This window comes from Alexandromys fortis, unplaced genomic scaffold (assembly GCF_014885135.2).
Source record: "Alexandromys fortis isolate MF-2015 unplaced genomic scaffold, M_Fortis_MF-2015_v1.1 scaffold_67, whole genome shotgun sequence".
In the NCBI taxonomy this organism is placed as follows: domain Eukaryota; kingdom Metazoa; phylum Chordata; class Mammalia; order Rodentia; family Cricetidae; genus Alexandromys; species Alexandromys fortis.
The window spans coordinates 2753683-2779396 of NW_026067945.1; the positions used below are offsets into that span (position 1 = coordinate 2753683).

The 25714-nt window shown below is 45.7% G+C and overlaps 1 protein-coding gene across 1 annotated transcript in view; it reads left to right on the top strand.

The window, feature by feature from the left end:
• Positions 1-25714, top strand: part of Adamts17 (ADAM metallopeptidase with thrombospondin type 1 motif 17) — a 295911-nt gene that overhangs the window by 147055 nt on the left and 123142 nt on the right. The window contains exons 9-10 of the mRNA XM_050149201.1: positions 11893-12033; positions 14001-14151. Coding sequence (XP_050005158.1) covers positions 11893-12033; positions 14001-14151 — 292 coding nt within the window. The remainder of the gene's footprint in view (positions 1-11892; positions 12034-14000; positions 14152-25714) is intronic.

The window sequence follows — 25714 nt, forward strand, 5'->3', positions numbered from 1 at the left end:
CAAAGCCATACGAGAAAATGAACACCAGAGGGGAACATGTCATGATCCTGATTCTGATCCTCCTCCGTAGCTGAGGTGTTCTCTTGAAGGAACAGAAACATTGTTCAGTGAGTAACAGGGAACCCAGAAATGGAGTCACACAAATATACCTGGTTTTTAACAGAAATACAAAAGCGACTTAGTGTGGGTTATCATTTAAAAGAAAATATTGCAAATTCAGACATCCATTGATGAAGAAAAAAAGAGCCTTGAAATAAATGTCATACTTGCCCCCCCAAAACTTACCTCAGAGCGAATTATGAACTTCAGTGCAAACTACTACACTTCCAGGAAATAAGACATGGGAGGCAAGCCTGGAAGCTGGGGCTGGGCAGCGTTCTTAGCTCTCACAGAACACCATCCGAGCCAAAGAAAAGGCTGGAATCATCAGTGTTGAAGCTTTGCTGTGTGAAAGGCCCTCTTAATAGTATTAAAGACGTTCAGTAAAAATAAATTACAGTAAGCTGTAAACAGCCCTGAGAACATGTGGAAAAGCCCCAACAGGCATTTCACAGAAGAGAACGGGGTGCAGGATGTGTGGATAGAGAAGCAGCATTTCAATGTCAGCATCATTAATGGGGAAATGTTGTTACCACACATGACTAGATGGCTACAGCGAGAAGAGGGACATCCAGTGCCGGCCAGGCTGCAGAAAAGCAAGTCACTCCCACGTCACTGGTGAAAGTATAAAATAACAGAGCTACTCTACAAAACAGTTTGAAGATTTCTCTTAAAACTAAAACTACCCAAGCACTTGGGAGGAAGAAACAGGAAGAGCAAGAGTTCAAGACCATCTTCAACTGCGTAGCTAGTTCAAGGTCAGTGTGGAGTACACGAGACCCCGTCTCAAACCGTGGAGCTTACAAACGGTCCAGTGGTCAACGCCCTGTGCACTCACCCCAGCGAACTGGTGACACCGTCGCCTAGAAACCTGCATGTGTACATTAAAGCAGTTGGTCCCCATAATTGCCCCCAAACTAAAACTACCTAATCCTCCAATGGGTAGACAGTTAAATTGTGGTTCATCCATTTCCTGGACTACTATCTACCAATTAAAAGTGTTTGAATTCTAGATAGACAGAGCAACTTAAATAAACCTCAAATTATGCTGAAAAACAAACAAACAAACAAGCTCCCTTTCAGAGGAATAGGCAGTACGTGGTTCCATTCATTCAAGTGAACTAGCATAACTGGAGGGATGGAGCTGAGATTGATGGTTGTTAGGGCTTAAGGGATAAGGGAGAGTGTGGGTAAACCCATAAAGGAAAGTGTGGGTGATGGCACGTGAGCTTTCCGATGGTGGCAGGAATTCCAGGGGACTGCATGTGTTCGAATTGTCTTCAGCTGGAGCCAGGCACCCAGCAGAGAACACAGCTTAACTGGAAAATCAGAACAGGTTCTGTGGGATGTTGTGATCGCAAACTTCTGATCTCCATTATCGTGCAGTGATGCAAGATGTCACCGGGGAAGACTGCGTCTAAGGTGCAGAGATCCTGCATGTGTTTGGATCTTCAACCTTTGTTACATTTATGACTACTTTAAATTTAAGAATTTTTCTTGAAAAAGAAATAGAGAATTGCCTTGAGCGACCATCCAGTGGTGTGGTAGAATGGTCTGTATTCTGTCAATTATATTTTAAATAAATGCTGATTGGCCAGTAGCCAGGCAGGAAGTACAAGCAGGACAACCAGAGAAGTAGAGGCAGGTCAATAAGAACAGAAGAATTCTGGGAAGAAGAAAGCCCATTCCTCTTCAGTCCTGTCTCAACCACAGAAGGAAGATATGATTGCCCCACTGAAAAAGGTACCGAGCCATGTGGCTAACATATACAAGAATAATGGGTTAAAATAAGTTAAAAGGGTTAATAAGAAGCCTGAGATAATGGGCCAATCAAGTTTTCATTAATATAGACCTCTGTGTGAATCTTTGGGGCCTAACGACTCTGGGAACCAGGCAGGACAGACACATCAGTCAACAATCTAGCCTATACCTTCTACTAGGGATTTCCACAGGTAGGCAGAGGTGGACATCTGTGCTTTTCAGAACACAGATGGCGCCCACGGGCAGCCACACTTGTAAATGTGTGCTTCCTGGTGTGAGTGGCTGTCATGACCATTGTCATCCTGCCCTCACAGTGATGGCAAGACTTGCATAGCCCTTGCTCTGTGCCCTTCCATTAGAAGCCCTTAACCTCCACCATCATGTCTAACCATCAGCGGTACTTGCCATCCCACATTCACTGCTATGGTCAGGACATCTTCCAGTGTGGGTCAGCTGATCCAGATGCATTGTCCTGGAAGTGGAGAAAGTAGAGTCTCCTTATCCTCACCCATTGGCACTGAATTCCCTTTAGAGAGACTCCTGGATTGGCCTGGGGTTCTAGTTCATCAAGGATCCCAAAGCCTCCTTGATGGAGACTTGAAAATGGAGAGGAGGGTGTTGCTGTTGACTGTGTCCATACTTCTCAGCAGGGTGGTCCCTCTGCCGGAGCAGGCTAAGAGGAGTGGACAGCAGACATTGGAAAGCCTTTCTCATTGTGGTCTTTAGATTTTGAATTCCTCTCCTCTTCCCTGAAGTACCTTCTAGATGTAGATGTGTGTGCTGTAGTTGAGGAACCCAGAGCATGTCCACCAGGAGAGACGAAACAGAAGCATAGGCCCAAGGCCTGCAGGACTCAGCCAGCTGTTGACACTGTCAACACAGCTAGTCGGAAATACAGCATGCAAGGCCTTGCTGGACACACTGAGGGCTGTGGTTTGAATATGCTCCGATGGGAGGTGAGCCCTTCTCAAGGAATGGTCCACTCTGGCTGTGAATGGTCTCCTCTTCCGTATTCTGCATTCAGCAATTTCTGTCCAGTTTCCAGGGTGAGTTGAAGAGGCAGGAGCCCCAACAAGAGGTGTCCTCCCTCTCTTGGACTTCTTGACTTTCATCCTGGCAAACCCAAGTAAACCTCTGCTCTTTACAAATTAGCCAGCCTCAGAGTTCTATTATCAGAAAACCAAGACAAGGAAGTTGACTCAGGAAACATTACAAAGAAGACATTACAATGGAGGCCCATCCTTGTGTGAATCCATTGATTTTGTTTGACATACTGGTCTGGCAGTAGGGTCTGCAGAGCACATCGCAAGTCAGGCCAATATCTGGCAGGTGGTTGCGTTATCTTCTTGGGTACCTGGGTCAATCTGTTCCACAACTTGACATGTCCTGAAAGAGAAAAAGTTTTGTCTGCTCAAAAGAGATGTTTCTATGCCTGTGACATTGCCGGGAGCAAACCTGTCTTAGGATTGAAGGGTAAAGGACAGAGGAGGAGCAAAGACAATCTGTCCTGCCACGCTGCACACGCCAGAGGCACCATTCACACAGACAGGTCACAAGCCAGAGTCAGCACTGATGTGACATGAAGACAACTAAGCCCAAGGCTACTGAGTCCACAGGGCCCAGAACCAAGCGACAAAAGCAACCAACATTCAGAGGTGACCAAGTTTCATAATTTTCCTCCTGAGGTTCGAATCCCCATCACACATCCTCTCATTGATCCCTGCAGTCAGTCCCTGGTCTGTTCTCAGTTCCCTTTAGTGGCTGAAACAGTGGCTTTCTTTTCTTTTCTTTTCTTTTTTTTTTTTTTTTTTTTTTTTTTTTTTTTTTTTTTTTGGTTTTTCGGGACAGGGTTCGCTGTGGCTTTGGAGCCTGTCCTGGAACTAGCTCTTGTAGACCAGGCTGGTCGAGAACTCACAGAGATCTGCCTGCCTCTGCCTCCCAAGTGCTGGGATTAAAGGCGTGCGCCACCACCGCCTGGCTTGGCTTTATTTTCTTAAAGAGTTAACTTTTCTCTTGATAATCTCAAAATAGAGAGAGTGTCATGTTCGCTGACATGTGGACATGCAGTCCCTTTTCTGCCTTTAGTCAGTTAAACCTCTCTGAGATTTTTCCTGGGTAGAAGGAAACCTTTTTGCCTCATGAGTGGAGAGAGGTGGCCAGAGATAAGGGCAGGAGGTCATTCCTTCCGAGTGGTGAGTCTCTGCCCTGCCAGAGTTGTCGAATTTGGTAATTCAAGTTAACAGAGTTGAAATCAAGATAAGCATTAAGGTTGTTTTGAAAGAAGACAAAGGACAGAGGTGGTGCAGTACCCTTAGACTTGATACCCACTCCTCTGTACAAGTGGAGCTGAGTCTCATGGGGGTTGGATGCCATGCAGCCACAGGGTAAGGAAACTCAGCAAGCAGAGGAGCTGCAACGTGGTTTTGACCCTGGAATTGGCTTGTTTTGGGGAGCTGAGGGACCTACTTGTAGGGACCTCCCTCTGTCAACCCTGGGAGGCTTTTTTGTCTGAAACACCTCTCCTATCTCTGATGAGACTTTGTGGGCAGGGTCCCTTTCCTGTTTTAATAACCCATTATCAACTACAAAGTTGCTGCTAGTAAAAATATCAATTATCACTTATGCAAGACCTGGCATTGCTTGAAACCACATTCCAGCCTCGGCACACCATAGCTGCTATGAGCCAAAATTCAGAGAGGGTTTGAGGACAACTTGTGTACACAATCATTAAGTCAGCCAAAAGAATATATTTTTATCCTGTAAGTTGAATGCCAGCTAAGCAGTGGTGAGTAACTGCAAGAAGCTGTAATTTATACTGGGGAAAGTGGTGAATACTTCTTAAGCCATAAAAAGTATTGCTTAAGGCAGGGGGGAAGGAATATAAAGCCCCCAAAGGTTCAACTGTGTGGAAATGTCAGAAACAGTCCCTTGGTGTAAATTCTTTAATGTTTACTTTATTTTATATGTATGGATAGTTTTACTGCATGTGTATATGTGCAGTCTGTGTGGGATTGGTTCCTGAGGAGGTTGGAAGGAGTTATTGGATCACCCGGAGCTAGAGTTACAGATGAGCCACATGAAGGTGCTGGGAATTGAATCCAGGTCCCCTGCAAGAGCAACAAGTACTCTAACCACCAGGCCGAACTAGCCCTTGGTTTTAGAAAAATTATGAGTCTATATAATGTCCCAAGTTTTTTGAGTAATGTATGGTCACAAACTCATTTAGCCTTGTGGTGCACACTATTTTAGTGGAGGGTCAAAAACTGCACCATGTATATGACCATGGTCCCTAAAGATATATCACAAAGGACTTAAAGCCACTGTAGTTTGTGGAGCACACACTCTGTGGTGGTGTTTGCATGATGGCAGAATTGCCTGATGATTCATTTCTCAGATTGTCCCTGGTCATGAAGCAAGCAGTGCACAATAGTGTTTATCACTAGTGTGATCATCACTTCTTAGAAATGACGCACCTCAGAGTGGAGGCCAAGAGATCTTTGGCTTTTTTGAGTGTGTCCAGAACGTGCTAACATGACTGCCCTCTCTGGTCTCACCCTAAAATTTGGCTTTCTGATTGAAAAGAAAGGTCACTCTGAGTTTTGGTTTTGACTAATCAATCTAAAGTATGCTGAAGTTTGTTTATCAACTGGTCTAGACTATGGTAGTGGTCCACAGACTTCAAGCATGTTAGAACTACCTGGGAACACTTAAGAATCCAAATGTTGAAGTCATGCCTCATACCAATGAAGTCAGATATTCAGACTGTAGGAGCTAGAACCCAGTGCTTCTTTGGGCTTTCTAGATTAGTCCACTGTACAGCCACATTTGAAAGTCAATGCTTTCTGGAAACTGAACTTGGTCTTTCTTGGTCTCCTGAGTCTAGAATCCGCCTTCGCGGTTCTGTAGTCTCTCCCTGGTTGGAAACTCTGTTAGGATGGATATAAGCTGCTTTGGGCCTGTAATACACGTTTGTATTGATAAATTCTCATGGAGTTCACTGAGATGCCCGCTCTGGAAGTGGGGTAACCCTATTTCGGACTCACACATTTTTATATTGTGTCCTCTAAGACCCTTCCTCTTTGGATGGCCTAATCTCTAACTCTGTGACAGAGGTCAGAACAGCAGACTAGCCCAAGAGTAAAAACACGGTGCTCTTGAGAACAGCTTCAACAGGGGTGACTGTTGTTTATTCTGTGATATAAACGCAACTGCTGTGGGGAGGGGAAGGGAGAGTTCAGCCCATGGGAAGCTTATCCACTGAGGGAAAGCTCAGGGGGGACCGGCAGCCCACTGCCTCAGCTTCCCCGGTTGGTTTCTGCTGGACTGGGCGTATCCAAGTTGATATTGTTTTGTTATGGTGTCTGGCTAGCTGATTGGTTACCTATCTGTCTGTCTGTCTATCATCCATCTATCATTGATCTATCTGTCTATCATCTATCGATAATTGATCTATCACCTATCATTTACCTATTATCTATCCATCAGTGATCTATCTATCGATCTATCTTTCAGGTATTCATCATTGATCTATCTATCTATCTATCTATCTATCTATCTATCTATCTATCATCTATCCATCATTGATCTATCATCTAATCTATATCTATCTTCTATCATCTATCTAACTCTTATCTATCCATCTATCTATCTCTTTTACATTGGCCTGCTATATATTTAATAAACTCACTCATTGAAAGCCATAAGAATCAAGGGCCATATAGAGCAGAACCTTGAAGGAACATAGCGTTCTCCCCTTGGAAGTGTGGCTTTTGACCAGCACAACCTAAATAAGTATTTTTCCTGGATTCCCTGGTATGCTGACTCTCGGGAACTCCCAGCTACTTCAGGAACATAGTGAAGGGAACAGCACCCAGGAGGGCAAAACTCTTTCGGAGAAATTCTGAGATCTAGACAGGTTGCTAGATCCATGCGTTCCATCAGCTTGCCAATACTTAACCAGTTTCTCTGTGTGGTTAGCTCTGGGCCCTGCTGTCAGAAGTTGCTGAGCTGTTGAAATATAAAAGAGAATGACAAATCCTGCCCTTCAGGGTGGCTCTGAAAGGCATGGAGAGAGGGAATATGATGGTCAGAGTTCAGGGCCATTCCTCTGCCTCAAGGATGGAAAGGACCTGTAAACTGGGCTCAAAATGGGACTGTGCTCACAGGAGCCAAGGATGAACCAAAGACCCGGCCACTGGCCCGTTGTGGAAATTATGAAGGGGCTGAGGCTGCCCTGTGGTGAGCACTTCACAGTATATATATTCTGATCCCCACTCCCTCCACACCTCCTTGACAGGATGGAAAAGGCAGAGTTCAAATAATAAGTCTGTAAAGACCCCCTGGTGACCAGTTTCATAAAAGGCGGGGGGGGGGGGGTGATAGTCATTAGGAACAGGAAGCCCTTGTCCCTAGAATCGCTACTGTTCAGAGCATCCTGTGCCCTTTGATGTCCCCAGCAGGCCTTTGAACTTTGAGAGGGGGCAGTTCTCCCCTTCTGCAGCCACTCCTGCTGTCAGGTAATCCCCTCCGCTCCTCACTGGCCTTTGAAGAGACAGGAAATGCTGGGGTCTGGATTCCCATGTCCATTAAGAGGCTGCACCAATAAGGAGGGTATAGAGTCTGGAAGCTGTGGGGGTGGGGGCGGGTTCCATCCTGTGCCCCTTGCTAGCCTTTAGATTTCCACCACATTCTGAGTGTTAGGTAATTAATAAATTAACCAGCTTTACGACTAGCCCCTTTCCCATTGGCTGAGAGATCTAAGTTTCTTGGGAATCAAAGTTGCTAGATCTAGGTGAACTTGAAACTTATTAATAAAGAATGACATAAAACCAGCTTATCATAATCATACATACACACACATGCACACACAAACACATGCACACATACATGCATTGCCCACACACACGTGCACGATGCCAGAGAAAGTTGTCTAGTGCCCTGTTCTGTTACTTTTCACTTTATTCCTGTAAGACAGAGTCTGTTACTGAACCTGGTGCTTGCTGGGTCTTTTTTGTCGTTTGTTTGTTTTGTCTTGTTTTTAGCTATATTGGCTAGTCAGCAAAGTGCCAGCCATCCTCCTCCCCTCCTTCCCGCTGGAGTTACAGGTGCACAGCCACACCCAGCTTTTAGAGTGCTCTGAATTGTGATTCAGGTCCTCACGCTTGCACAACAACACTTTACTCACTGAGCCGTCTCTCAGCCCCACCTTGATCCTTTCTAAGTTGGCATACTTGTCCCTGTTTAATAATGTCCTCGGGCACCTCAGTTGGCAGCTCAGAGGCTTTTTAATTCCTTCACTCTCATGGATGAATGCGCCTAAAATGAATAAAGTCATTGTCTCCTTCGTAGCCACCATGCCCTAGGAAGCCCATTCCTTTAGAATCCCTAATGGTGTGTCCCTTTAATGCACTTTCTTGTGTTGTGATCCCCAACCATAAAATTATTTTGTTGCTACTTTATGACTGTAATTTTCCAGCTGTTGTGTATCATAATGTAAATATCTGATGTACAGGGTATCTGGCCCCGAGAACGCTGCTTTAGACGGTGATCTCTAGAAGTGTGCCAAGCACTTCAGGGCTGTGTCTTTCTGATAGAGAGCAGTTGACAAGTATATATATCAAATGACTAGCTAAATATGGCTACCCCTTTTTAGTCAGGGACGATGAAACTGAGGTGTTGCTAACCAGGAGAGAGGATGGATCCTCCATTCTTTGTCCTTCCTTTTTACCTTCTCTTTGTTTCAACAGGATCAGGCAAAGTTTGGGTAAGTTAGAGGTAAAATCCTACTTGCTATGATTGCCTTATATGTGTATAAAAATGCAATACAGATCTAGGCACAATTCATATACCTCATGTCTTCTGTCATGTCTTGACCGCTTCAGTGAGAGAGATAGTATACATTATACACATAATACCCATTTTCACCTACTGTGACGTTACCTTTTATAGCAAACAACACCATTACGCTGTTGATCCCATGTGATGAGGAGGCTGTGCTCCTGAGAGCTATCTCTGGGTGCTTCATCCCACCTCAAGTGTCCGTTTCCCCAAACCAGCCTAGACAGTTTTAGGAAAGCCAGACCTAACTCCTATTTCTCTGTCACCTTCCATAAAAATTAAAGAGCTTTTGAAAGACAGGTCAGCTCAGAGACAGCTGAATCCAAAGCTTACAACACGGCAAGTCTAGAACATCTAGCCATCTCCTTCCATATCTTCAGTCTCCGGTGGAAGTGAGTAGTGTGGTGCATTGTGGGAGTTCTTTCTTGACCCCTCTATGGTATGCATTGAGGTTTCTTGTAGCAAATCCAGAAGAGGTGTGCTGTTTTGTTTAAGATAAGACCCATCCAAAGTCATTGCTATTCTTATGTCTGACATAGGGGACACGAGGCCCATCCGTCTGTGCCCTTGACCTCACAGTCATCTAGACTTAAAAGGACTGCGTGCTTAATGCCACACACTTTCGTTAAATATAACCTTGCCAGAAATAATACATGCCCTGGAACACAAACCTAAAATAACATGGAATTTTCAGTCAGGTAATCTTTAATTTAAACTAAAAATAACCTAAACAGTAGTTTATATAAACCCTCAAGGAACAGGACACCCGCCCACTGCCAGTTCATCTAACTGTAAGACACTTAGTTAGCATTAGAACCTTTCGAGCCAGATCGAGTGTGAGCTATATTAGACACAAGCCCCAGAAAGCCAAGAATCCCACCCTTGGCTGGCCCTGCTGACTAGAACATTCCTTCGGGAAGGCCACTGCTGAGGGCCAGCAGAGGGAAATGCCCACAGCAAGTGTCCTGCTCCTGGAGAGAGCTGCTGTGGGGAGCATGGCTTTGTGGATGGCACCATCTCTGAGTGCTTGTACAGCCGACCTGTGTGTCTCCTGAGGGTCCAGGGTCTCTGGCCAGGACCATCTGATGGTGAAGGCCAAGGAACCTCTTTCATTTATAGCTGACTTAATCACCATAGAGAGTGGGATGCGGTCCTGGGCTAAACCTTTGTCCTGGTTGAGAGATCAAGGTCTCAGCTCTCCTTGGTGGTATTCCTAAACAATATCCTTGCTTGAAAACCCATCTGTCAAATATATTTTTGTATACTTATCACCACACAACAGCAACAAAGAAAAGCCCAAGACAAATCCATATGCCCATCATCTCATCAGTCGCTCTGTGTAATCCTACCTACACTTTCTTGTTCTTATTTCTGTATGTTATACCATATCCACATGTTCATTTTTGCATATATGTTACAGGTAGGATCTGTATATGAGAGGGAATATGTACTTTATTTTCTTTTTGAGATTGCATGACCTCGGTTAATATTATACATTCTAAATCCATTCACCATTTATTTTGGAAAATGTGTGATTTCAACTTTCATTAGAGCTGAACATTCCATTTTCGAGATGTGTCAGATTTTCATTTGTCGGAGACCAAGTAGGTTGGCTCCACGTCTTTTCTATGACAAGTAAAGCAACAGCGAACATGGGAGTGCAAATACGTCTATTGTGAGATCTGAATCTCTGTGGGTAGATTCCCTAAAGTGAAATAGCAGGATTCTCTGTCTAGAAGTTCACTGAGATGAATAAACTTCGGGTCTGGCTGATCTTTCAGCGTAATTTTTTTCTTTAGTTGTAACTTCTTTCCAATAACATTACTTATTAGAAAAGAAAGAAAATTCTTCTGGGGGTTGCTTGGAAGATACCTGCTGGGGAAACAAAGGTGATTGGCAGTGGGCAAAGGTAGGGCAGGTTACCTTGTGTGTTGGTTCTCCATAAGATTGTGGCCCACCCGGTACATGAGGCAGAAGGTGCTGTGGGCTGATTGACAGAGGGGTAGAGGAGAGGCTGTAGGGAATTCCTATAGGCAGAGACGAGGTTCCCAGAGGGGTTTAACCGTTTCTGAAATTAAGACAAGACTATGTGTAGCAGAGAGATGTCAAATGTGATAATAGTTGCCGTGTTCCTCATGCTGTAACTGGCAAGGAGTTCTATCCTTGAGATTGGGGTCCTCTCTGTCAACGGGTCTGAAATGTATCCGAGACAAGTGAGCTAGGTAACCGGGGCTCTTAAGTTAGTCCCCAGAGTTAGTCTGCATCACACACCAGGTGCCCTGCCTCATCTGGAGACTAACACAGGCTCACTCACCTGCCTTTCAGACCCTCTCCTGCCAAAGCTCTAGTCATGTGTGGTAGTCAAACCTGTCATGATGAAACAGAAGCTGGAACTGTTTTTTTTTTAAAGTGAGGTATTTTATTTGCTGAGGTCTGTCAAAGTTTTGGGATGTACCTATTAAAAATATGGCCAGCTTTATTTGTTGGCGTATGGATAAACTAAGGTCATTGCTCAGGTCACACTCCCATCTAGAGGTACCCCACAGGGTTCCTCAGGTATAGTTCCCAAAGAAGCTGACAGTACTACAGTACCTGGTGGTACCCAGAGAACACGGGCTGATGAGGCATGGGGGTCATTATGGGTCTTCTTGTGTTTCTTGTGAATGGGGAAGGTGTTTTTTTTTTTTTTTTAGTAAATAAGCAAAACCATGAAGAGAGATGAAAGATAGCAAAAATGCAGTTGTTCTTGAGTTTGAAACTTGGAAACCACAGTCTTCAGGAACTCAAATCTCTGGTGTTTTCCACTGGCTCTCAGCAAAATACGGCTCGTTTCTAATGAGTACAAAGCTTTACTGTATTCTTTAGACCACTAACAGAATGATACTTAGTGTGAGATATTAGGTCAGCTCATCAGAAAATGAAACTTTTATTAACTATCTTGACTTTATTAGCTATTGTATTTGCTATTAATTGTCGTGATTAAGAATTTATTCCTTCACTCGTCATTAATTCCTTTTGCTTAGTTTCCATGCCTTCTGTAGTCAGACCACCCTAGCTCTGTATACACTGACTATGGTCTGCAGTGTAAGAACGTTATCATCCCCATCACTCTCTGGGCTTTCATTGATTAAACCTGACCTAGAAATGAGGCACATGTGACACCTCACTCCACTCTTTCTCTTTCTTTCTGAGCAGCCTGGGAATGAACCACGATGATGACCACTCGTCCTGTGCTGGCCGGTCGCACATCATGTCGGGAGAGTGGGTGAAGGGTCGAAACCCTAGCGATCTCTCTTGGTCGTCCTGTAGTCGAGATGACCTCGAGAACTTTCTCAAGTAAGTCCTTGCATCATTCTGTAACATCGGTAACTCGAAGTTTTGCCAAATGCCCAAAGACGGGCAACTTTGCAAGTGTGAGAAGTGACTCTTTAGATGAATCCTCAGCCGCTTGGGAGGAGGCCAGTGTAGAGTGTCCCAAAATGGGCAAAGGCCTCTTCGTGAGGTTGTAGCTGGAATGCTGTCACATGTCCAGTAGGGGGTCATTAATGAATGAAATGTCAACCCAGTGACTCTGTCTTGCATTCCTCTGCCAGTCTGTGACCACAAGTGGACCCCACTGTAGGGACAACTCGGCTGCTGTGAGGACCTGCTGCTTGATGAAGCTGCTTCCCTTGATGGGAGTGAATTAGCTGGGTTGGGTTTGCACACTTCCCTCCTTCATGGGGGAACAGATATGCTTCTCACTCGACTGGTCTCCCTACAGAATGTCTATACTTTTCAGTTCTCAGATTTTAGTGGAACAATTTCTAATTTGGTTTTAGAGTCTTGTTAAAGCAAGCATGCCCGTGATCCAGACCTGTTGGCCCCTTGGTGTCTGATCTTAGGGCTGTATTTACAGTGTTGATGCATGGGTCCTCATTGCTCCCCTACTTTGTTGTGGTAATCCACCTGAAGTGGGAATAGAAGTGAGTCAGTGGGTCTCCTGGCAAGGTTGAGTTTGGCAAAGCATCTCTATATGACAGGACCCAGGGAATGTGGGTTGAAATAGTTAAAGGATCTTTTTCATGCTTCCTAGGGATGGAAAAAGTGTTTAGTAAATAGATTTAGAAATGAACTTACTGGTTTTAAGATAGTCTTCTTTCACTGAGTGTTGTAATCACAGACTCCTAATACAATGTTGTAAGCTACTGATGTCACTCCCTGTCACCCAGAAGGGCTGGGGTGACAGGATGGGATGCCTTACATTTGCTCGGATGCATAGTGCTGGTCCCATTAGTAACAGGTGCCTTGTGACTGAGCCTGGGAGCTGTGGACTAGCTTTAGCTCTGTGTGTGTGTGTATGTGTGTATGTGCGTATGTGTGTATATGTGTGTATGTGTGTATATATGTGTGTATGTGCATGTGCATATGTGTGTATATGTGTGTATGTGTGCATGTGTATATATGTATGTGTGTATATATGTGTGTATGTGTATATGTATGTATGTGTGTATGTGTGTATATGTGTGTATGTGTGTATGCATGTATATATGTATGTGTATGTGTATATGTGTGTATGTGTGTATATGTGTGCATGTGTGTGTTATGTATGTGTATATGTTTATATACACACCTACATATACATGTATACATACATGCATACATACATAGAATCCTTTTTTCAAGAGTATCTGGCTTCATTTGCCTTACTTTAAGGATAGGAAATAAAGCACTGAGCATTTTATCTCCTAACAGAGCCCTCTGGGGACATGTATCTCCCACTATAAATGGACATTCCCTTCCTAGTTGAAACCTGGAACTTCTTGACTGAGTGAGCCCTGGGCTTTTGTTCTGTGATAGCAGAAGATATGGTCAGGCGAGACATCAAGACTGACTGACATACGTATTTTGGCCCAGAAATTTTTCAAAGAGACTTCATGGTGTCATAAATCAGAACTTTATTTTTATTTAAAATAAAATAGCCTAACTTGCATTCTTTTTTGTTCATGTTAACTTTTGCTCAAAGTCATATTCTAAGGGGACTCAGAGAATTCTAATTTAAAAATATTTTAATCAACCCCATTAAGAAGGCCCACTTGCTTCATCAGGGCTGTTCCTAGGGCCCTGCATTGCCTTCAGAGCAGAGACCCACATTCAACCATATAATAAAAGCACAGACACACTGAAAGGGTGACTCAGGTGTCCAGTGCCGAGGCTCTCGTCCAATCAATCATCCAAAGCGCATCCTTCTCGGGAGACTGAAAGGATCAGAACAACGGTGGGCTCCTACGGTTAGAAACTGACCTGCATCTTGGCTTTTTCAGATCCAAAGTCAGTACCTGTTTACTGATCACGGACCCCAGGAGTCAGCACGCACTGCGCCTTCCACACAAGCTGCCCGGCATGCACTACAGCGCCAATGAGCAGTGCCAGATTCTGTTTGGCACTAATGCTACCTTCTGCAGAAACATGGAGGTAAGCAGGCAGGGAAGGGCAGCCTTGGGAAGACACACAAGCCCAGCAGCCACTCTGCAGGTCTGGATTCTGCTGGAGGTCATGGCTATCTCAGACACAGACACGCACATGATCGTGTGTGTGCATAGGCATGAGGGTGTGTGCCCTATATAACTGACTATGACGGTATCAACACAGGCTTTTGCGAGCATCTCTCCATGTGGGTCACTCTGAAGGGGATACTTTGGGGGTACTGACACTAGTGGTGTGGTGTTTTAACTTGAAATCTTTTTGACAAAGGAAATCTATTTTTCACATTTATCATAAATGCTGTGATGTCACTGTCTCACCTGATTTTTTAAACCCCGCCCATTTAAGGAAGAGAGCTAAAAATTGGTTCACATTGGAGGGTATCAGATGCAGAGAATTTAGTAAGTGACATGTTAATTTTAAAATAATAACAATCCACAAGCAGTTCTAATTGACCAGTGCCCATATGATTGATCCTAAAGCTCTAGCCTGCATGAGCTCCATTAGTCCTCGCCAAAACTACCTCCAGCTTTCAGACAATACTATTAAATCCAGCTCAGTTATCATGCCAGATGGTTTGACTAGTGTGTAGGTAACAGTGCAAAGGCTTGGAGACAAATCTGGTTACCCCCACAATAAAGATTGGCTCACTGTCCTGCAAACAGTGATGCCTGGGGCTTGGCCAGTTCTATGTATGGAAAGTGCCCAGAGGAATGTTCTAGGACCTGTGACAGGGCATTTACCACGTGTATGGCTACCTGTGTGATACCAGAAATGTACTAGGGAAACCGGCGGCCCAGGTGGCGCTTGACATGTAGTCCCCAGGAAGATATGCAGTGGGCTGGTCAGCCTCCAGATGCAGGAACCCAACAGCTGTATACCTCCAAAATGAGGTATGCCTGCTACCTCCAGAATAAAGTCCCAGGGGTGAGTGTGGGGGCAGACTCTCGGAAACACCAGAGATCCTATGATAGCCAAAGATGCTATGGTACCCAGAGATGCTATGGTACCCAGAGATGCTATGGTATCTCTTGAGTGCTTCAAGTTTAAATGTGAATTGGTTCAGGACACCAAGCCAGCATCTCTCAGCTGAGTGCTGCCTGTCATTTTAGGGGCACAGAAAGCATCACCTCTGAGCCAGGCTGGTGCTAGCTATTAGCTGACTCTTCCAAGAGCATCAACCCAAAATGTGGTCCTGAATCCTGTCTCCTCAGTCCCAGGACCCTATTGTCCCCAGCTCTTCTCATGGTACCTAATGCTTACTGCACTGATTCATGCTTTAAGGTTGTTGTTACTGTAGCCACGTCCTACGCCCAGTCACTTCCTCTATTCTGGCTTGGCCTTCCTGCACTCTCTGGAGCCCACCAGAAGGCTCATGGCAAAGGAGTCCAGCTACTTAAGGCTCTTCCCTCCACAGGGCAGCCACTCTCTCAATTATCTAAGTAACTCATTCTTTCATTTTTGAATTTTCAAATGTCACCTTCTCAGTGAGGCCTGCCCCGGTCCCCCTGTTGGAGATTATAGTCTTGTCACTTTTTCAAACCCCTCCTTCTTCCATATGCCTAATTTGCCATCAGTCTTGCCCAGTCTCCTTCACCTGTGACTCTGCAGCATTTCATTCCAGAAGTCCCAGGTAGATCCCATTCCCATAAGCCACGTGTGTACTTCTTAATATGTCCTATTGTCATCATTGTTGTTCTCGTGTCCTTGGCATGGGTAACTGCACTGTCTGTCTTTTCTAGGTCAGTTTTTATTGACTCTTCCTCAACAGGGATGCATTTTCCTGCTTTGTATCTGGGCCATATTGCTTCTTTTAAGATTATTACACTCATTAGAAAATCATATAAGGATAGATTTTCGTTATGTATTGTAAATGGTACTCCATCTCCTTCAGGAAGTAAGGCCTTGTACGTGTTTACAGAGTCCACGACATGTTCCATGTAGATGGGAACCTGTCTACAAGCCGTAACTCTCCCTTACCTCCCTGTGGAGGGCACCAACTGTCCAGTCCTCACACCAGCAAGCTCATTGATTACTGTCATTGCGTCTCAAATTGTCTCCACGCTCCCCATCCCCCATTTCACAAAGAACCGTGCTGTGGGCCGGAGAGATGGTCTCAGCAAGGAAAACTTGAGTCCAGATCTCCAGAGTCCGCATAAAGGTCGAACACAGCAGCACAACTGTAGTCCCAGTACACTCGTGGAGACATTGGAGGTGGATGTAGGAAAATCCATGGAGCTTATGGGTCAGCTAGCTTGGTGTGTACACACACACACACACACACACAGAGAAAGAGAGAGAGAGAGAGAGAGAGAGAGAGAGAGAGAGAGAGAGAGAGAGAGAGAGACTTTTCGTCCCCTCTAATAGGAAAAACTCTACTTACTTGGTGTCATAAAGCAAAAGAAAATGCTCACGGATAGGCACTTTAGGAGAGAGAGTATCATGCAGGCATTACAACTTCAGAAATCCGGAGGAACCTCTCTGTTACGAGCTGCATTCCTGTGTGCGGATTAAGAATGCTGTCTGGATTCCCAGGCCCTGAGCTCCCTGGAAGACAAGGACTGCGGGGAAGTTCACAGCCAGTCATAGGACTGGGTCCCGGTTCAGAAGTAATCGTGGAAAGCTTGGGAAAGTTACCCGGACATTAATGAGACAACTGTGTGCACTGTGTCTGTCTCTCTGTCTTTTGTCTCAAACATTTCTAGAGCTTTAAGCCTATCACTAAAAATAATGAACTAGAAGTGGGGTTGGACATGGCCCAGGGAATAAAACCAAGACACCAGGCCTGCAGGGTTGAGTGCTGTCTGTTTTTGGAATACATAGTTTAAAACAAAGAATTAAGCAATCTAGGTAGATGGCATTTTAAGGCAAACACGGGGCATCTCCACCACCTGTGAGCCCTCTTCAGTGCTCTGTTCTGCCTTCGGAGGAACAAGTTTCCCTGCTGAGGGCTGGCAGGGTTGCCCAGTGGGTAAAGGCACTGGCCACCGGGACAACATGAATTTAATCCCAAGGACCCACATGGTGGAAAGAGAGAACTGACTCCCTGAGTTGTCCTTTGACCTCCAAATACATGCCAGAGCACTCACACATGTGCATGTACCACACACATGCACACTCTATTAATAATTAATTAAAATAAGAAGAAAATAGTAAATAAACACATAAATGCTAAATACATAAGCAAATGTCAAAGTTCTGCTTGAAAGATGAGCCTAGAGTGTCTTGACGGAAGGTCACGGGCAGGTACAGCCTGTTTGACCTAGAGTGTGTCCTGACGCAAGAACAGCCTGGTTAGAGTGTGTCCTGAGGGAAGGTCACGGGAAGGTACAGCCTGCCTGGTCTAGAGTGTCCTGACAGAGGTCACAGGCAGGGACAGCCTGCCTGGACTAGAGTGTGTCCTGACGGAAGGTCATGGTCAGGTTTCAGGAGACTGCATTTCTCATCCCTCACAATCCCATGATTGTCCTGAACCAAAGCCCTTGGATGGGTTCTCTGGATTTTTGTGAAACAGGCTGGGAAAGTGATCGCAACTTTTCCCTCCAGCTTCTCACTCAAGCGAATATCCCCTTCACTCATGCTGGCTGGCGATGCGCCCTAGCTGTCTTTGCAGTTCCCATGGCAGGCACCGAGAGTAGGAGTCACAGATACCTGCACTCTGTCTAACGGCCACGGCTGGCCCCACACACTACTGTTTGTCTTCCCCACAACTTCAACATCACAGCGACTATTAAACCCCAGGCCGGCTCTTGTCATATTGTATGTTTATCAACAGGGATTACAGGCCAGTGACATTCCAGGCCTGATGACCTGAGTTCACCCCAGGACCTGCATGGTTGTCCTCTGACCTCCACACACACACATGTGTGGCACCTGCACACCAAAGACCTCTCCCCACACATACACACAAAATGTAATTTAAAAATTTTAAACCTCTCAATATTGTGTTACAAGAAAATCCTTTTGTATTTTGAACACATCAGTCTCATTGTCTCCCTGATAATCCTATAGGTCTTACTTTCTTAGGCTTTGATAAACATACTAGGAGAAGGGACTGATAGAGGCCACAAAATGTTCAGAGCCCTGGAGAGCCAAGCAGGCCGGCTTCTGCCCTCTGTAGGAAGCACCAGAATTCTTTGGGTAGAATTCTGAGTAGAGAACTTCCTTCCGACCGAACGTCCTTGTATGTTCACCTCCTGGCACTCCCAGCACATAGCTGTTTTAAGATCCGTAGATGTTAGGAGCCATGCTCTTGCTCATAGGAAAAACATCGCTGCAATTCGTGTTAGGGGCTGCCGAGGCTTCAAATAGTAACCAGGTTTCTGCTTTGCCGAACATTTGCGTACTTCAGAACCAAGAAAAATTAAAGCCCAGTCCATTTTCGTTTCTAGGGTTCTGGAGGGCCCCATCCCATCACCGTTGTGTCTGTCATGTCTGTCTGCAGATTGCTGGTATTGCAAGGCTCAGGGCTGTCTATGCAAATATGAACTACAAAAAAAAATTGGCATCCTTAGCTGGCATTTGTTGTGGACGTTATTGGCAAGTAGAACTGTCTCTTCTTCTAGCCAATGGTAATGTGATGTTTTTAATTCAATAAAGCATTTCAAGAAAGTCCAAACACAAAAGTTATAAACATTGGAGGGTAAATATTTATTAGAAAGGGGAAATGAACTTTATGCAATTAGCACAATCAATCTTCTTTATGATTACAAGTTCCTCCTGTCCCCATCAGCAAAGCCTCTCCTCGCCGCGGCTCTAGAGCTGTCAGGGCCCAGACGCTCTGCCAGGTGAGGCCGAGGGCGGGAAGTGAACCTGTAGGCACTGTCAGCTGGAAGCGAGAGTGCATTGCTCCTAGAGCCAGGGCCAGTGGGTGGGGACACATAGAGTCGGCAGGGTCACTGCCTCACAAAGTCCCCAGTGTTCCTTAACAGGACTGGCTCATTCCAGCACCAGGGGATTGGAGCTGAAAGGCCATGGGTGATGATCACCACGCCCACATGCCAGCCGCCTGTCAGGGCCTTCACTGCCCTGCAGCCCATGCATGATGGCACAGGTGGAAAGGAAGGTGGCTCTCTGAAGGAATTGCACACGCGTAGTTGATATTGGCATGGGTGTGTCTGCACACCATAGAGGAGACAGAGGAAACAGTGGTTGTTTGCTCAGAATAACGTTGAGCACAAAGCTGTGAGACAGCTGTTTCAGGAAGGCAAGAAAGAGCGTCCGGAGCTCTCACTGGTGACAGCGCCCTCTCTCCTGCCCACTAGTCCCTCCTTGCCCTCTACCATGACACACATAGCCATGGGTACACACACGTTGCGCAGTGGTGACAGAGAGTCTCCCTACTCGGGCTGCCTGCCCCAGCGTCCTAGCTGCATCTGGTAGTCACAGTCTTTCTCTGCCTCAGTCTGCTAATCTGAAAATGAGAGAAGTCCTATGGGCCCGTCATCAGGTTGTTTTAGAAGGTCACTGATAGATCACTGACCTAGTATTTAGTGTGTAGCACACATCAGTAAGTGTTGCTGGCTCCATTTTCTTCTGTTACCTTGGCTCTTGGACCCAGCAGGAGAGTGGAAGATGCAGTGTGGTTGGCTGTCACATTAGCCTGTCTTTTGCTTTTATATCTCTGTGTCCTTCCATGTCGTCTGGCACCTTGTGGGGCTGGGATGGCCCTAAGCACCTAGTAAGTACCTTCATAAGCTTCCTGTCCTTCCACTGGAAAGCGTCTTTGTGTCCTACTGAGAGGGGCCTGGAGTCTCTGGGCAGATACGGAGATCCCCCTGTGTCTAAGAAGCCCGGGTGTTGAAATTCCACGAAAGACTAAGGCTCACCTCTCTGATGTCAGTCATATCTTAACCTGGAATCACCTCAGAACCTCCTCCAGGGACTAGCGGAAGCTGCTGTGACCTGCTACAAATACCTTCTTACTCTTTCTCCAGGAGACGGGCATGGGTTTCAGGTCTCTGTCTTGTTCTATAGCTCCAGGCTCCAGGATTCTTACTGTCATCCTGGGTTGGAAACTGTTGGCCTAACAAAAATCTATCCTTTCGATGCCAGTGGACCAGGTCAGAGCAGGAGGCTGGCGGAGTCCAGGAGCCTGCCTAGCCTTGCCCCTCTCAGACAGGGCTGTACAGCCTAATGTAGGGCTAGACATTCGACTTCAAGCTGCCTCGCCTGTCTCGGTTGGGTCTCAGCTCCTGGAGCTCCTGGGCTTTGGCAGAAGCTGGCCTGAATTTTCTAGAAGTAGCCAAAAGCTTACAGTAGACAGCCTTTTCAGAAAGCTCTCCAGACAACACAAGTTGTGTGTTAGCGTCCATTCCTTGGCCCCTTGCCAGTTGCATGTCCTAGTCCCAGACCCCATCCTCACCCTGAAGCTCGGGCCCAGCCAGGTGGTCTCCACCACCCTCAGGAACGTGGAAGGAGAGACCACACCCGGGCTGCAGGAAGCATTCCAGGTCCGGTGCTGGCGTGCTGGGCTGGGGGAAGACTTCAAACTGCAGCAGTGTTTGTGGGAAATTTGGATCTGTCGCCATTTCATCTGCTCTTGGCGCGTTATCTGCCTTTGGCGGGTGTTATCAACAACACATTTTTTTGAGGGAGTTTACATAACGGTCCCCTCAGGAATTGCTAAGGGCCGCGAGCTGCTTTCTCTCTCAGCTCATGGTGAGTGCCAGTGAGGAAAAGAGGCAAAAAGTGACTCATGGTCAAATTCCCAGCCCTTGGAAGGGCCACCAGTTGGAGCAAAGTGAGGGAGACTTGTGTCCGTGATCAAGGGGTCCTTAACACGCGCCTCAGGTTTTCAGAGGGCCAAGAAAGGAAGCGGTGTGCTGGCTGGGTTTCCACAGGGTACCAGCATTGGAAACATGCACGGAGCAGCCTGGGCGTGCCATTTACCAGACCTTAAACACAGCCATTGAGGTGGCAAAGGCTGAGTCAGGGAAGGGGGAGCTGTTTCATTCTCTTGTTGCTTGTAGGAACCAAGCACTTTCTGCTGTGTTCAAGAATGGCTCGCACTGTCGGATGGGGTGAAGCGTCTGCCCCTAGTGTGTTCCCACCCATCCGGGAGCTCTGTGTTCATTGACGCCCTAGAGTGCATTGCTCAGCAGCACTTAGAGACAAAGACTGGGCACACTTAACCCTTTCTGGCACTACTGCCCCCTCCAAGTTCCAAATTTGGAGTATTTTTGGATTCAGGCTGCCAGGTTAGGAATGTCCAACCAGTAAAGTCTCTGTAAATTCCAATGCCCCCCCCCCAAAAAAAATCTTTTGTAAACTTCATCTCTGAAACACTTCTGGTCCCAAGCATTTTGGATACAGGATCATCTACCTCTATGGGGCCTGACAGGCAAAGGGAACAGCCTGGGATGAGAAGGATGCTAAGTGCCCTTGCCTGACTATAGATTATGAGGTCTTGGGAGGAGGAAATGAAAGGGGCACTGGGGACTGAAGGAGACCTCATACAGCTTATGGGCAGATTCCATACACTTGGGGGTAGTAGAGAATTCGCACAGTATATTGGTGATTTAACTCTGTTTCCTGGTCTGTACCACAGGATAGTGACTGCCTGCTTCTCAATGTTGATAAAGTCCGTGATACTAGACTTGGTAAACAAGTAAATGCTTACAATTTGTTGGCTTTTCCCTCGCCATGTCAAAGGCAGGCATTGCTTTACTTTGATATACATTTATTCATTTGTTCATTCTTCCAGCTGGCATGCCTTTATGGGGAATGTATATATGCAGCCAAGGCTGAGTGGAGGCTATGGGGGGGAAGGGGCTGGGGCAGTGTGGAGGTGATGGGGGTCCAGGGCTGTGTGGAGGTGATGGGGAGGCAGCTGCTGTATTTGAGAATCCAGCATCCAGCGTGTAGCAGAGAAGGTACATGGATCTGTCCCCCGGCAGAACTGGTAAGGTTGGCACACCCTTATATCACTAATGGGTTTTTCCTGGTTGGGACAGGAAAAGGGGGCAATTGGAGGAGTCTGGACCCCCAGTTCCTGGTCGGTCTGAGTAGCCGCTCCTTCACAAAGCCTGAACTCCTTGGTTTGACCTTGAAGGAGCAGAGCATTAGGGTACCTGTTGATATCTAACTCAGAGGCAGGCAGAATGCCATGCTCACTGTCCACTCTGTAGCTCTAGTAAAGTGTAGAGCAGCCTCTGGGAGATGAGCCTGGAGAAGGGGTGAAAGGCCTGTGCTTCACAGCCACCCCTGCACAGGAACAGAGCTCTGTCTGGTGCAGGGAAGCCAGAGTATATGGAGGCACAGAGAGGATTAGTGTAGGAGTTCGGGTAAATACTACAGCTGGCCTTGGATGTGGGTGGGAGTTTTACCTGGGTCCTGCAGAGAGTGAGGATGGTTTATGTGGCATCTGAGTATTAGATCTGCAAGCTGTGGAGAACATGGACATGACCAGGGTTATCTAGAGGAGGGAGGAAAGGAAAATATAATAAGTACTCACTCATAAGTGGCTTTTAGACATAAAGCAAAGTAAAACCAGACTACAGTCCACAACCCCAGAGAACCTAGACAACAAAGGGGACCCTAAGAGAGACATACATGGATCTACATTGGAAGGAGAAAAAGGCAAGATCTCCTGAGTAAATTGAGACACGAGGGTCACAGGAGAGGGTAGAAGTGGAGAGGGGGAGGGGAGTGGACAAAAATGTATAGCTCAACAAAAACAATTAAAAAAAAAAAAAGAGGCAGCGTCCCTGAGGAGGAAATAAAAGACTGTCCTCAGGAAAAATTGATTTACATTTTAAAATTTGATCACTTTTATTTTTATTGTTTAAGAATTTCACAAGTGCATATCATGGGTTTTGAGCAAATCTGACCCATTCTTTCCCCTCCAATTCCTTCCATATCCCCCCCCCAACTTCCCTCTCAACTTCATGTGCTATTTGTTTGTTTGTGACAGGATCTTTCTATGTAGCCCTGGCTGTCCTGTAATTCTACTTAGACCAGGCTGGCCTTGAATTCACAGATATCTGTGTATCTCTGCCTTCTGAGTGGTAGGATTAAAGGCTTGTGCCACTATGACTCATTCCTATGTTCTTTATTAAAAGTCCATTTAGTGTGGCCAGTATATACATGGGTGTAGGACCATCTACTGGGACATGGATAGCCTCTCAGGGGCTACATCCCTGAACAAAACTGAAATATCCTCCCCAGTAGCCGTCAACTTCCAAGGGTTCCTCACCTAAGGGATGGGACTTCTCCCCCATCTAAGCAGGGATTTTTGTCTGATTTATCCTGTGTAGGTCTTGTGTGTACAGTTACCGACACTGTGAGCTCATGTGTGAAACTACCCTATCCTGTTCAACAACTACTATTTGTCTGTACACATCTACTACTTCTGACTCTTACAGTCTCGATACCCGTTCTTCTACAGTGATCCCAGAGTCTTGTGCAGAAAGGGTGTGACATGGATATCTCATTTAGGCTGAGTCTTGTTGACCAGCTATGGGCTTCTGTGCTAATATCCACCAACTGCCAAGAGACGCTTCTCTGGTGATGGTTGAGAGATGCATCAATCTAGAGGTATAAAGATAACGTAGGAGGGTATAGTTACCAGTAGTTTGTAACATCATTGTGGATACTAAAAAATTATAGCCAAGGGCTTTTCATCAGATTGCTGGTACTGTAACAAAATGCCAGAGGTAATAAACTTAGAAAAAGACCAAGTATGTTTTGCCTCACGGATTCCGAGTCTTCAGTCTTTGGTCTGTTACTTTTGGCAACCTGATGAGGTAGAACATCATAGCAGGCATAGTGAAGCAAATCTGCTCACACACCCTGTGGTGGCCAGGAAATGAAGAGGAAATGGCTGGGGTCTCTTTAAGGGTACTACCCCAATAACTGGAAGACCCCTGTACTATCCTTGTCTCTTAAGTGTTCTATTGCTTTCCAACAGCACCAAGCTGGGGATGAGCCTTTTAGCCCATGGGCCCTTTGCAGGTATTTCAGATCCAAAGCATGGCAGAGTATCCCCTCCACAGACTCTCGGCCTTCAGGGTGATCTTCCAGGTTCATAGTCTCATAGTTTCCCCGGTGAGCAAAATGTGCGCCAGTGTAAGATCTGAAACGTGGCCGCTCGTGGAAAATGTGGAAAATCCTTTGTCATTTAAACATTAGCATACTGCCGTGTTTTTGTGACTCTTGATCTTTTTTCTCTTGACGATGTCTGAGAGTTAGTATCAGGATAAATGGAGTTGCTCCTAAAATTACTGTAGATTGTGTTGTGTTTTAACTTATTGTGAGACAGTTTTGGATCCCAGGGAAGTGTTGTAGAAATAGTTAAGTTTCATTCACCAACTTTCCCATATGTTAATATAGTCCATAATCCTAGGGCAATTATTAAAACCAGGAAACTCACCAAGAAATGATAATATGAGGAAATAGATGTGTTTAACCTGGCTTGAACATTACAGAAAGGATATACATATGAAAACATCACACAGCGCTCCATAAATATATACAATTTTCATAGAAATTAGAAACCGAAAAAAGTGGGGGAATGCTTGTGTAGCATGCCCAAACCCCAATACTTAAAAAATATGTTTTTGTTAAAAACAAGAAATTAACTTGTTACAGTCTAAGAGACACTCAAACCTTGCCCATTTACCCACTTGCTGCCTCTTTTCACTACCCCGCAGTCCCAGCTAGGACCCTAGTTTGTGCATTCCTTCCATCTCCCGTATTAGCGCGCATCTGGTAATTCCTCAGTCTCTCCTTGTTGGTCACGAAGCCCATGTTTTTGCAGAACACTGGCTGCTTATTTCTTGAATTGGACCTTTCCTGTGTCTTTGTTAGAGGGGGATTATTCATTACTGGGAAGGATAGCCTGAAGTGGGGGTTAATCTGGCGAATGAGGTTACCTTTGGTCACCTGGCTAAGAATCACAGGATTCTTCACTGTAACTTACTTACAGTTTGCCCGTCTGCATTAGGACTGAGTTGTCTGTAGCAGGGTTTCCCAACCTGGGCACTACTGACACATTGAACTAGATCGTTCTTTGATGATGGGAGACAACGTGTGCGCATTAGTTTAGCAGAATCCTTGACATATCCTCACCTTGCTGGAAGAGTGGCGACTACCCCTGACGGAGTTGTGACAACTAAAAGCTGTGTCTTCAGATGCCACCAAATGCCCTTTGGGATGCTCAGCTGCCCCTGACCGAGACTCACAGATGCACAGGATAAACACCTAGAAGTGGGTCAAAGATCGTTTTGCACACATGTAAATTCTGTAGTTTTAAGTTACCTAGAACACAACACGAGACACACAGGACAGTGCACAGATCAGAAGTGCAGTTACAATGGTTTTTCACTAGTTGTGCAAGTATGGCCATGTGTGTGAGTAAACTATCTCTTTTTGTAAAATCTTGGGATTTATTCCCTGCCCCAACTGGTCTTTCCCCTCCTAAACTATAAATAAATTTACTTCTGTGGCTTCTTTTACTTTTATGAGTTTATATTTGTGTTGAACCCCTTAACACAACATCGTTTAATGTGTGTGTGTGTGCCTGTGTGTTTGTGTGTACCTGAGTGTGTCTGTG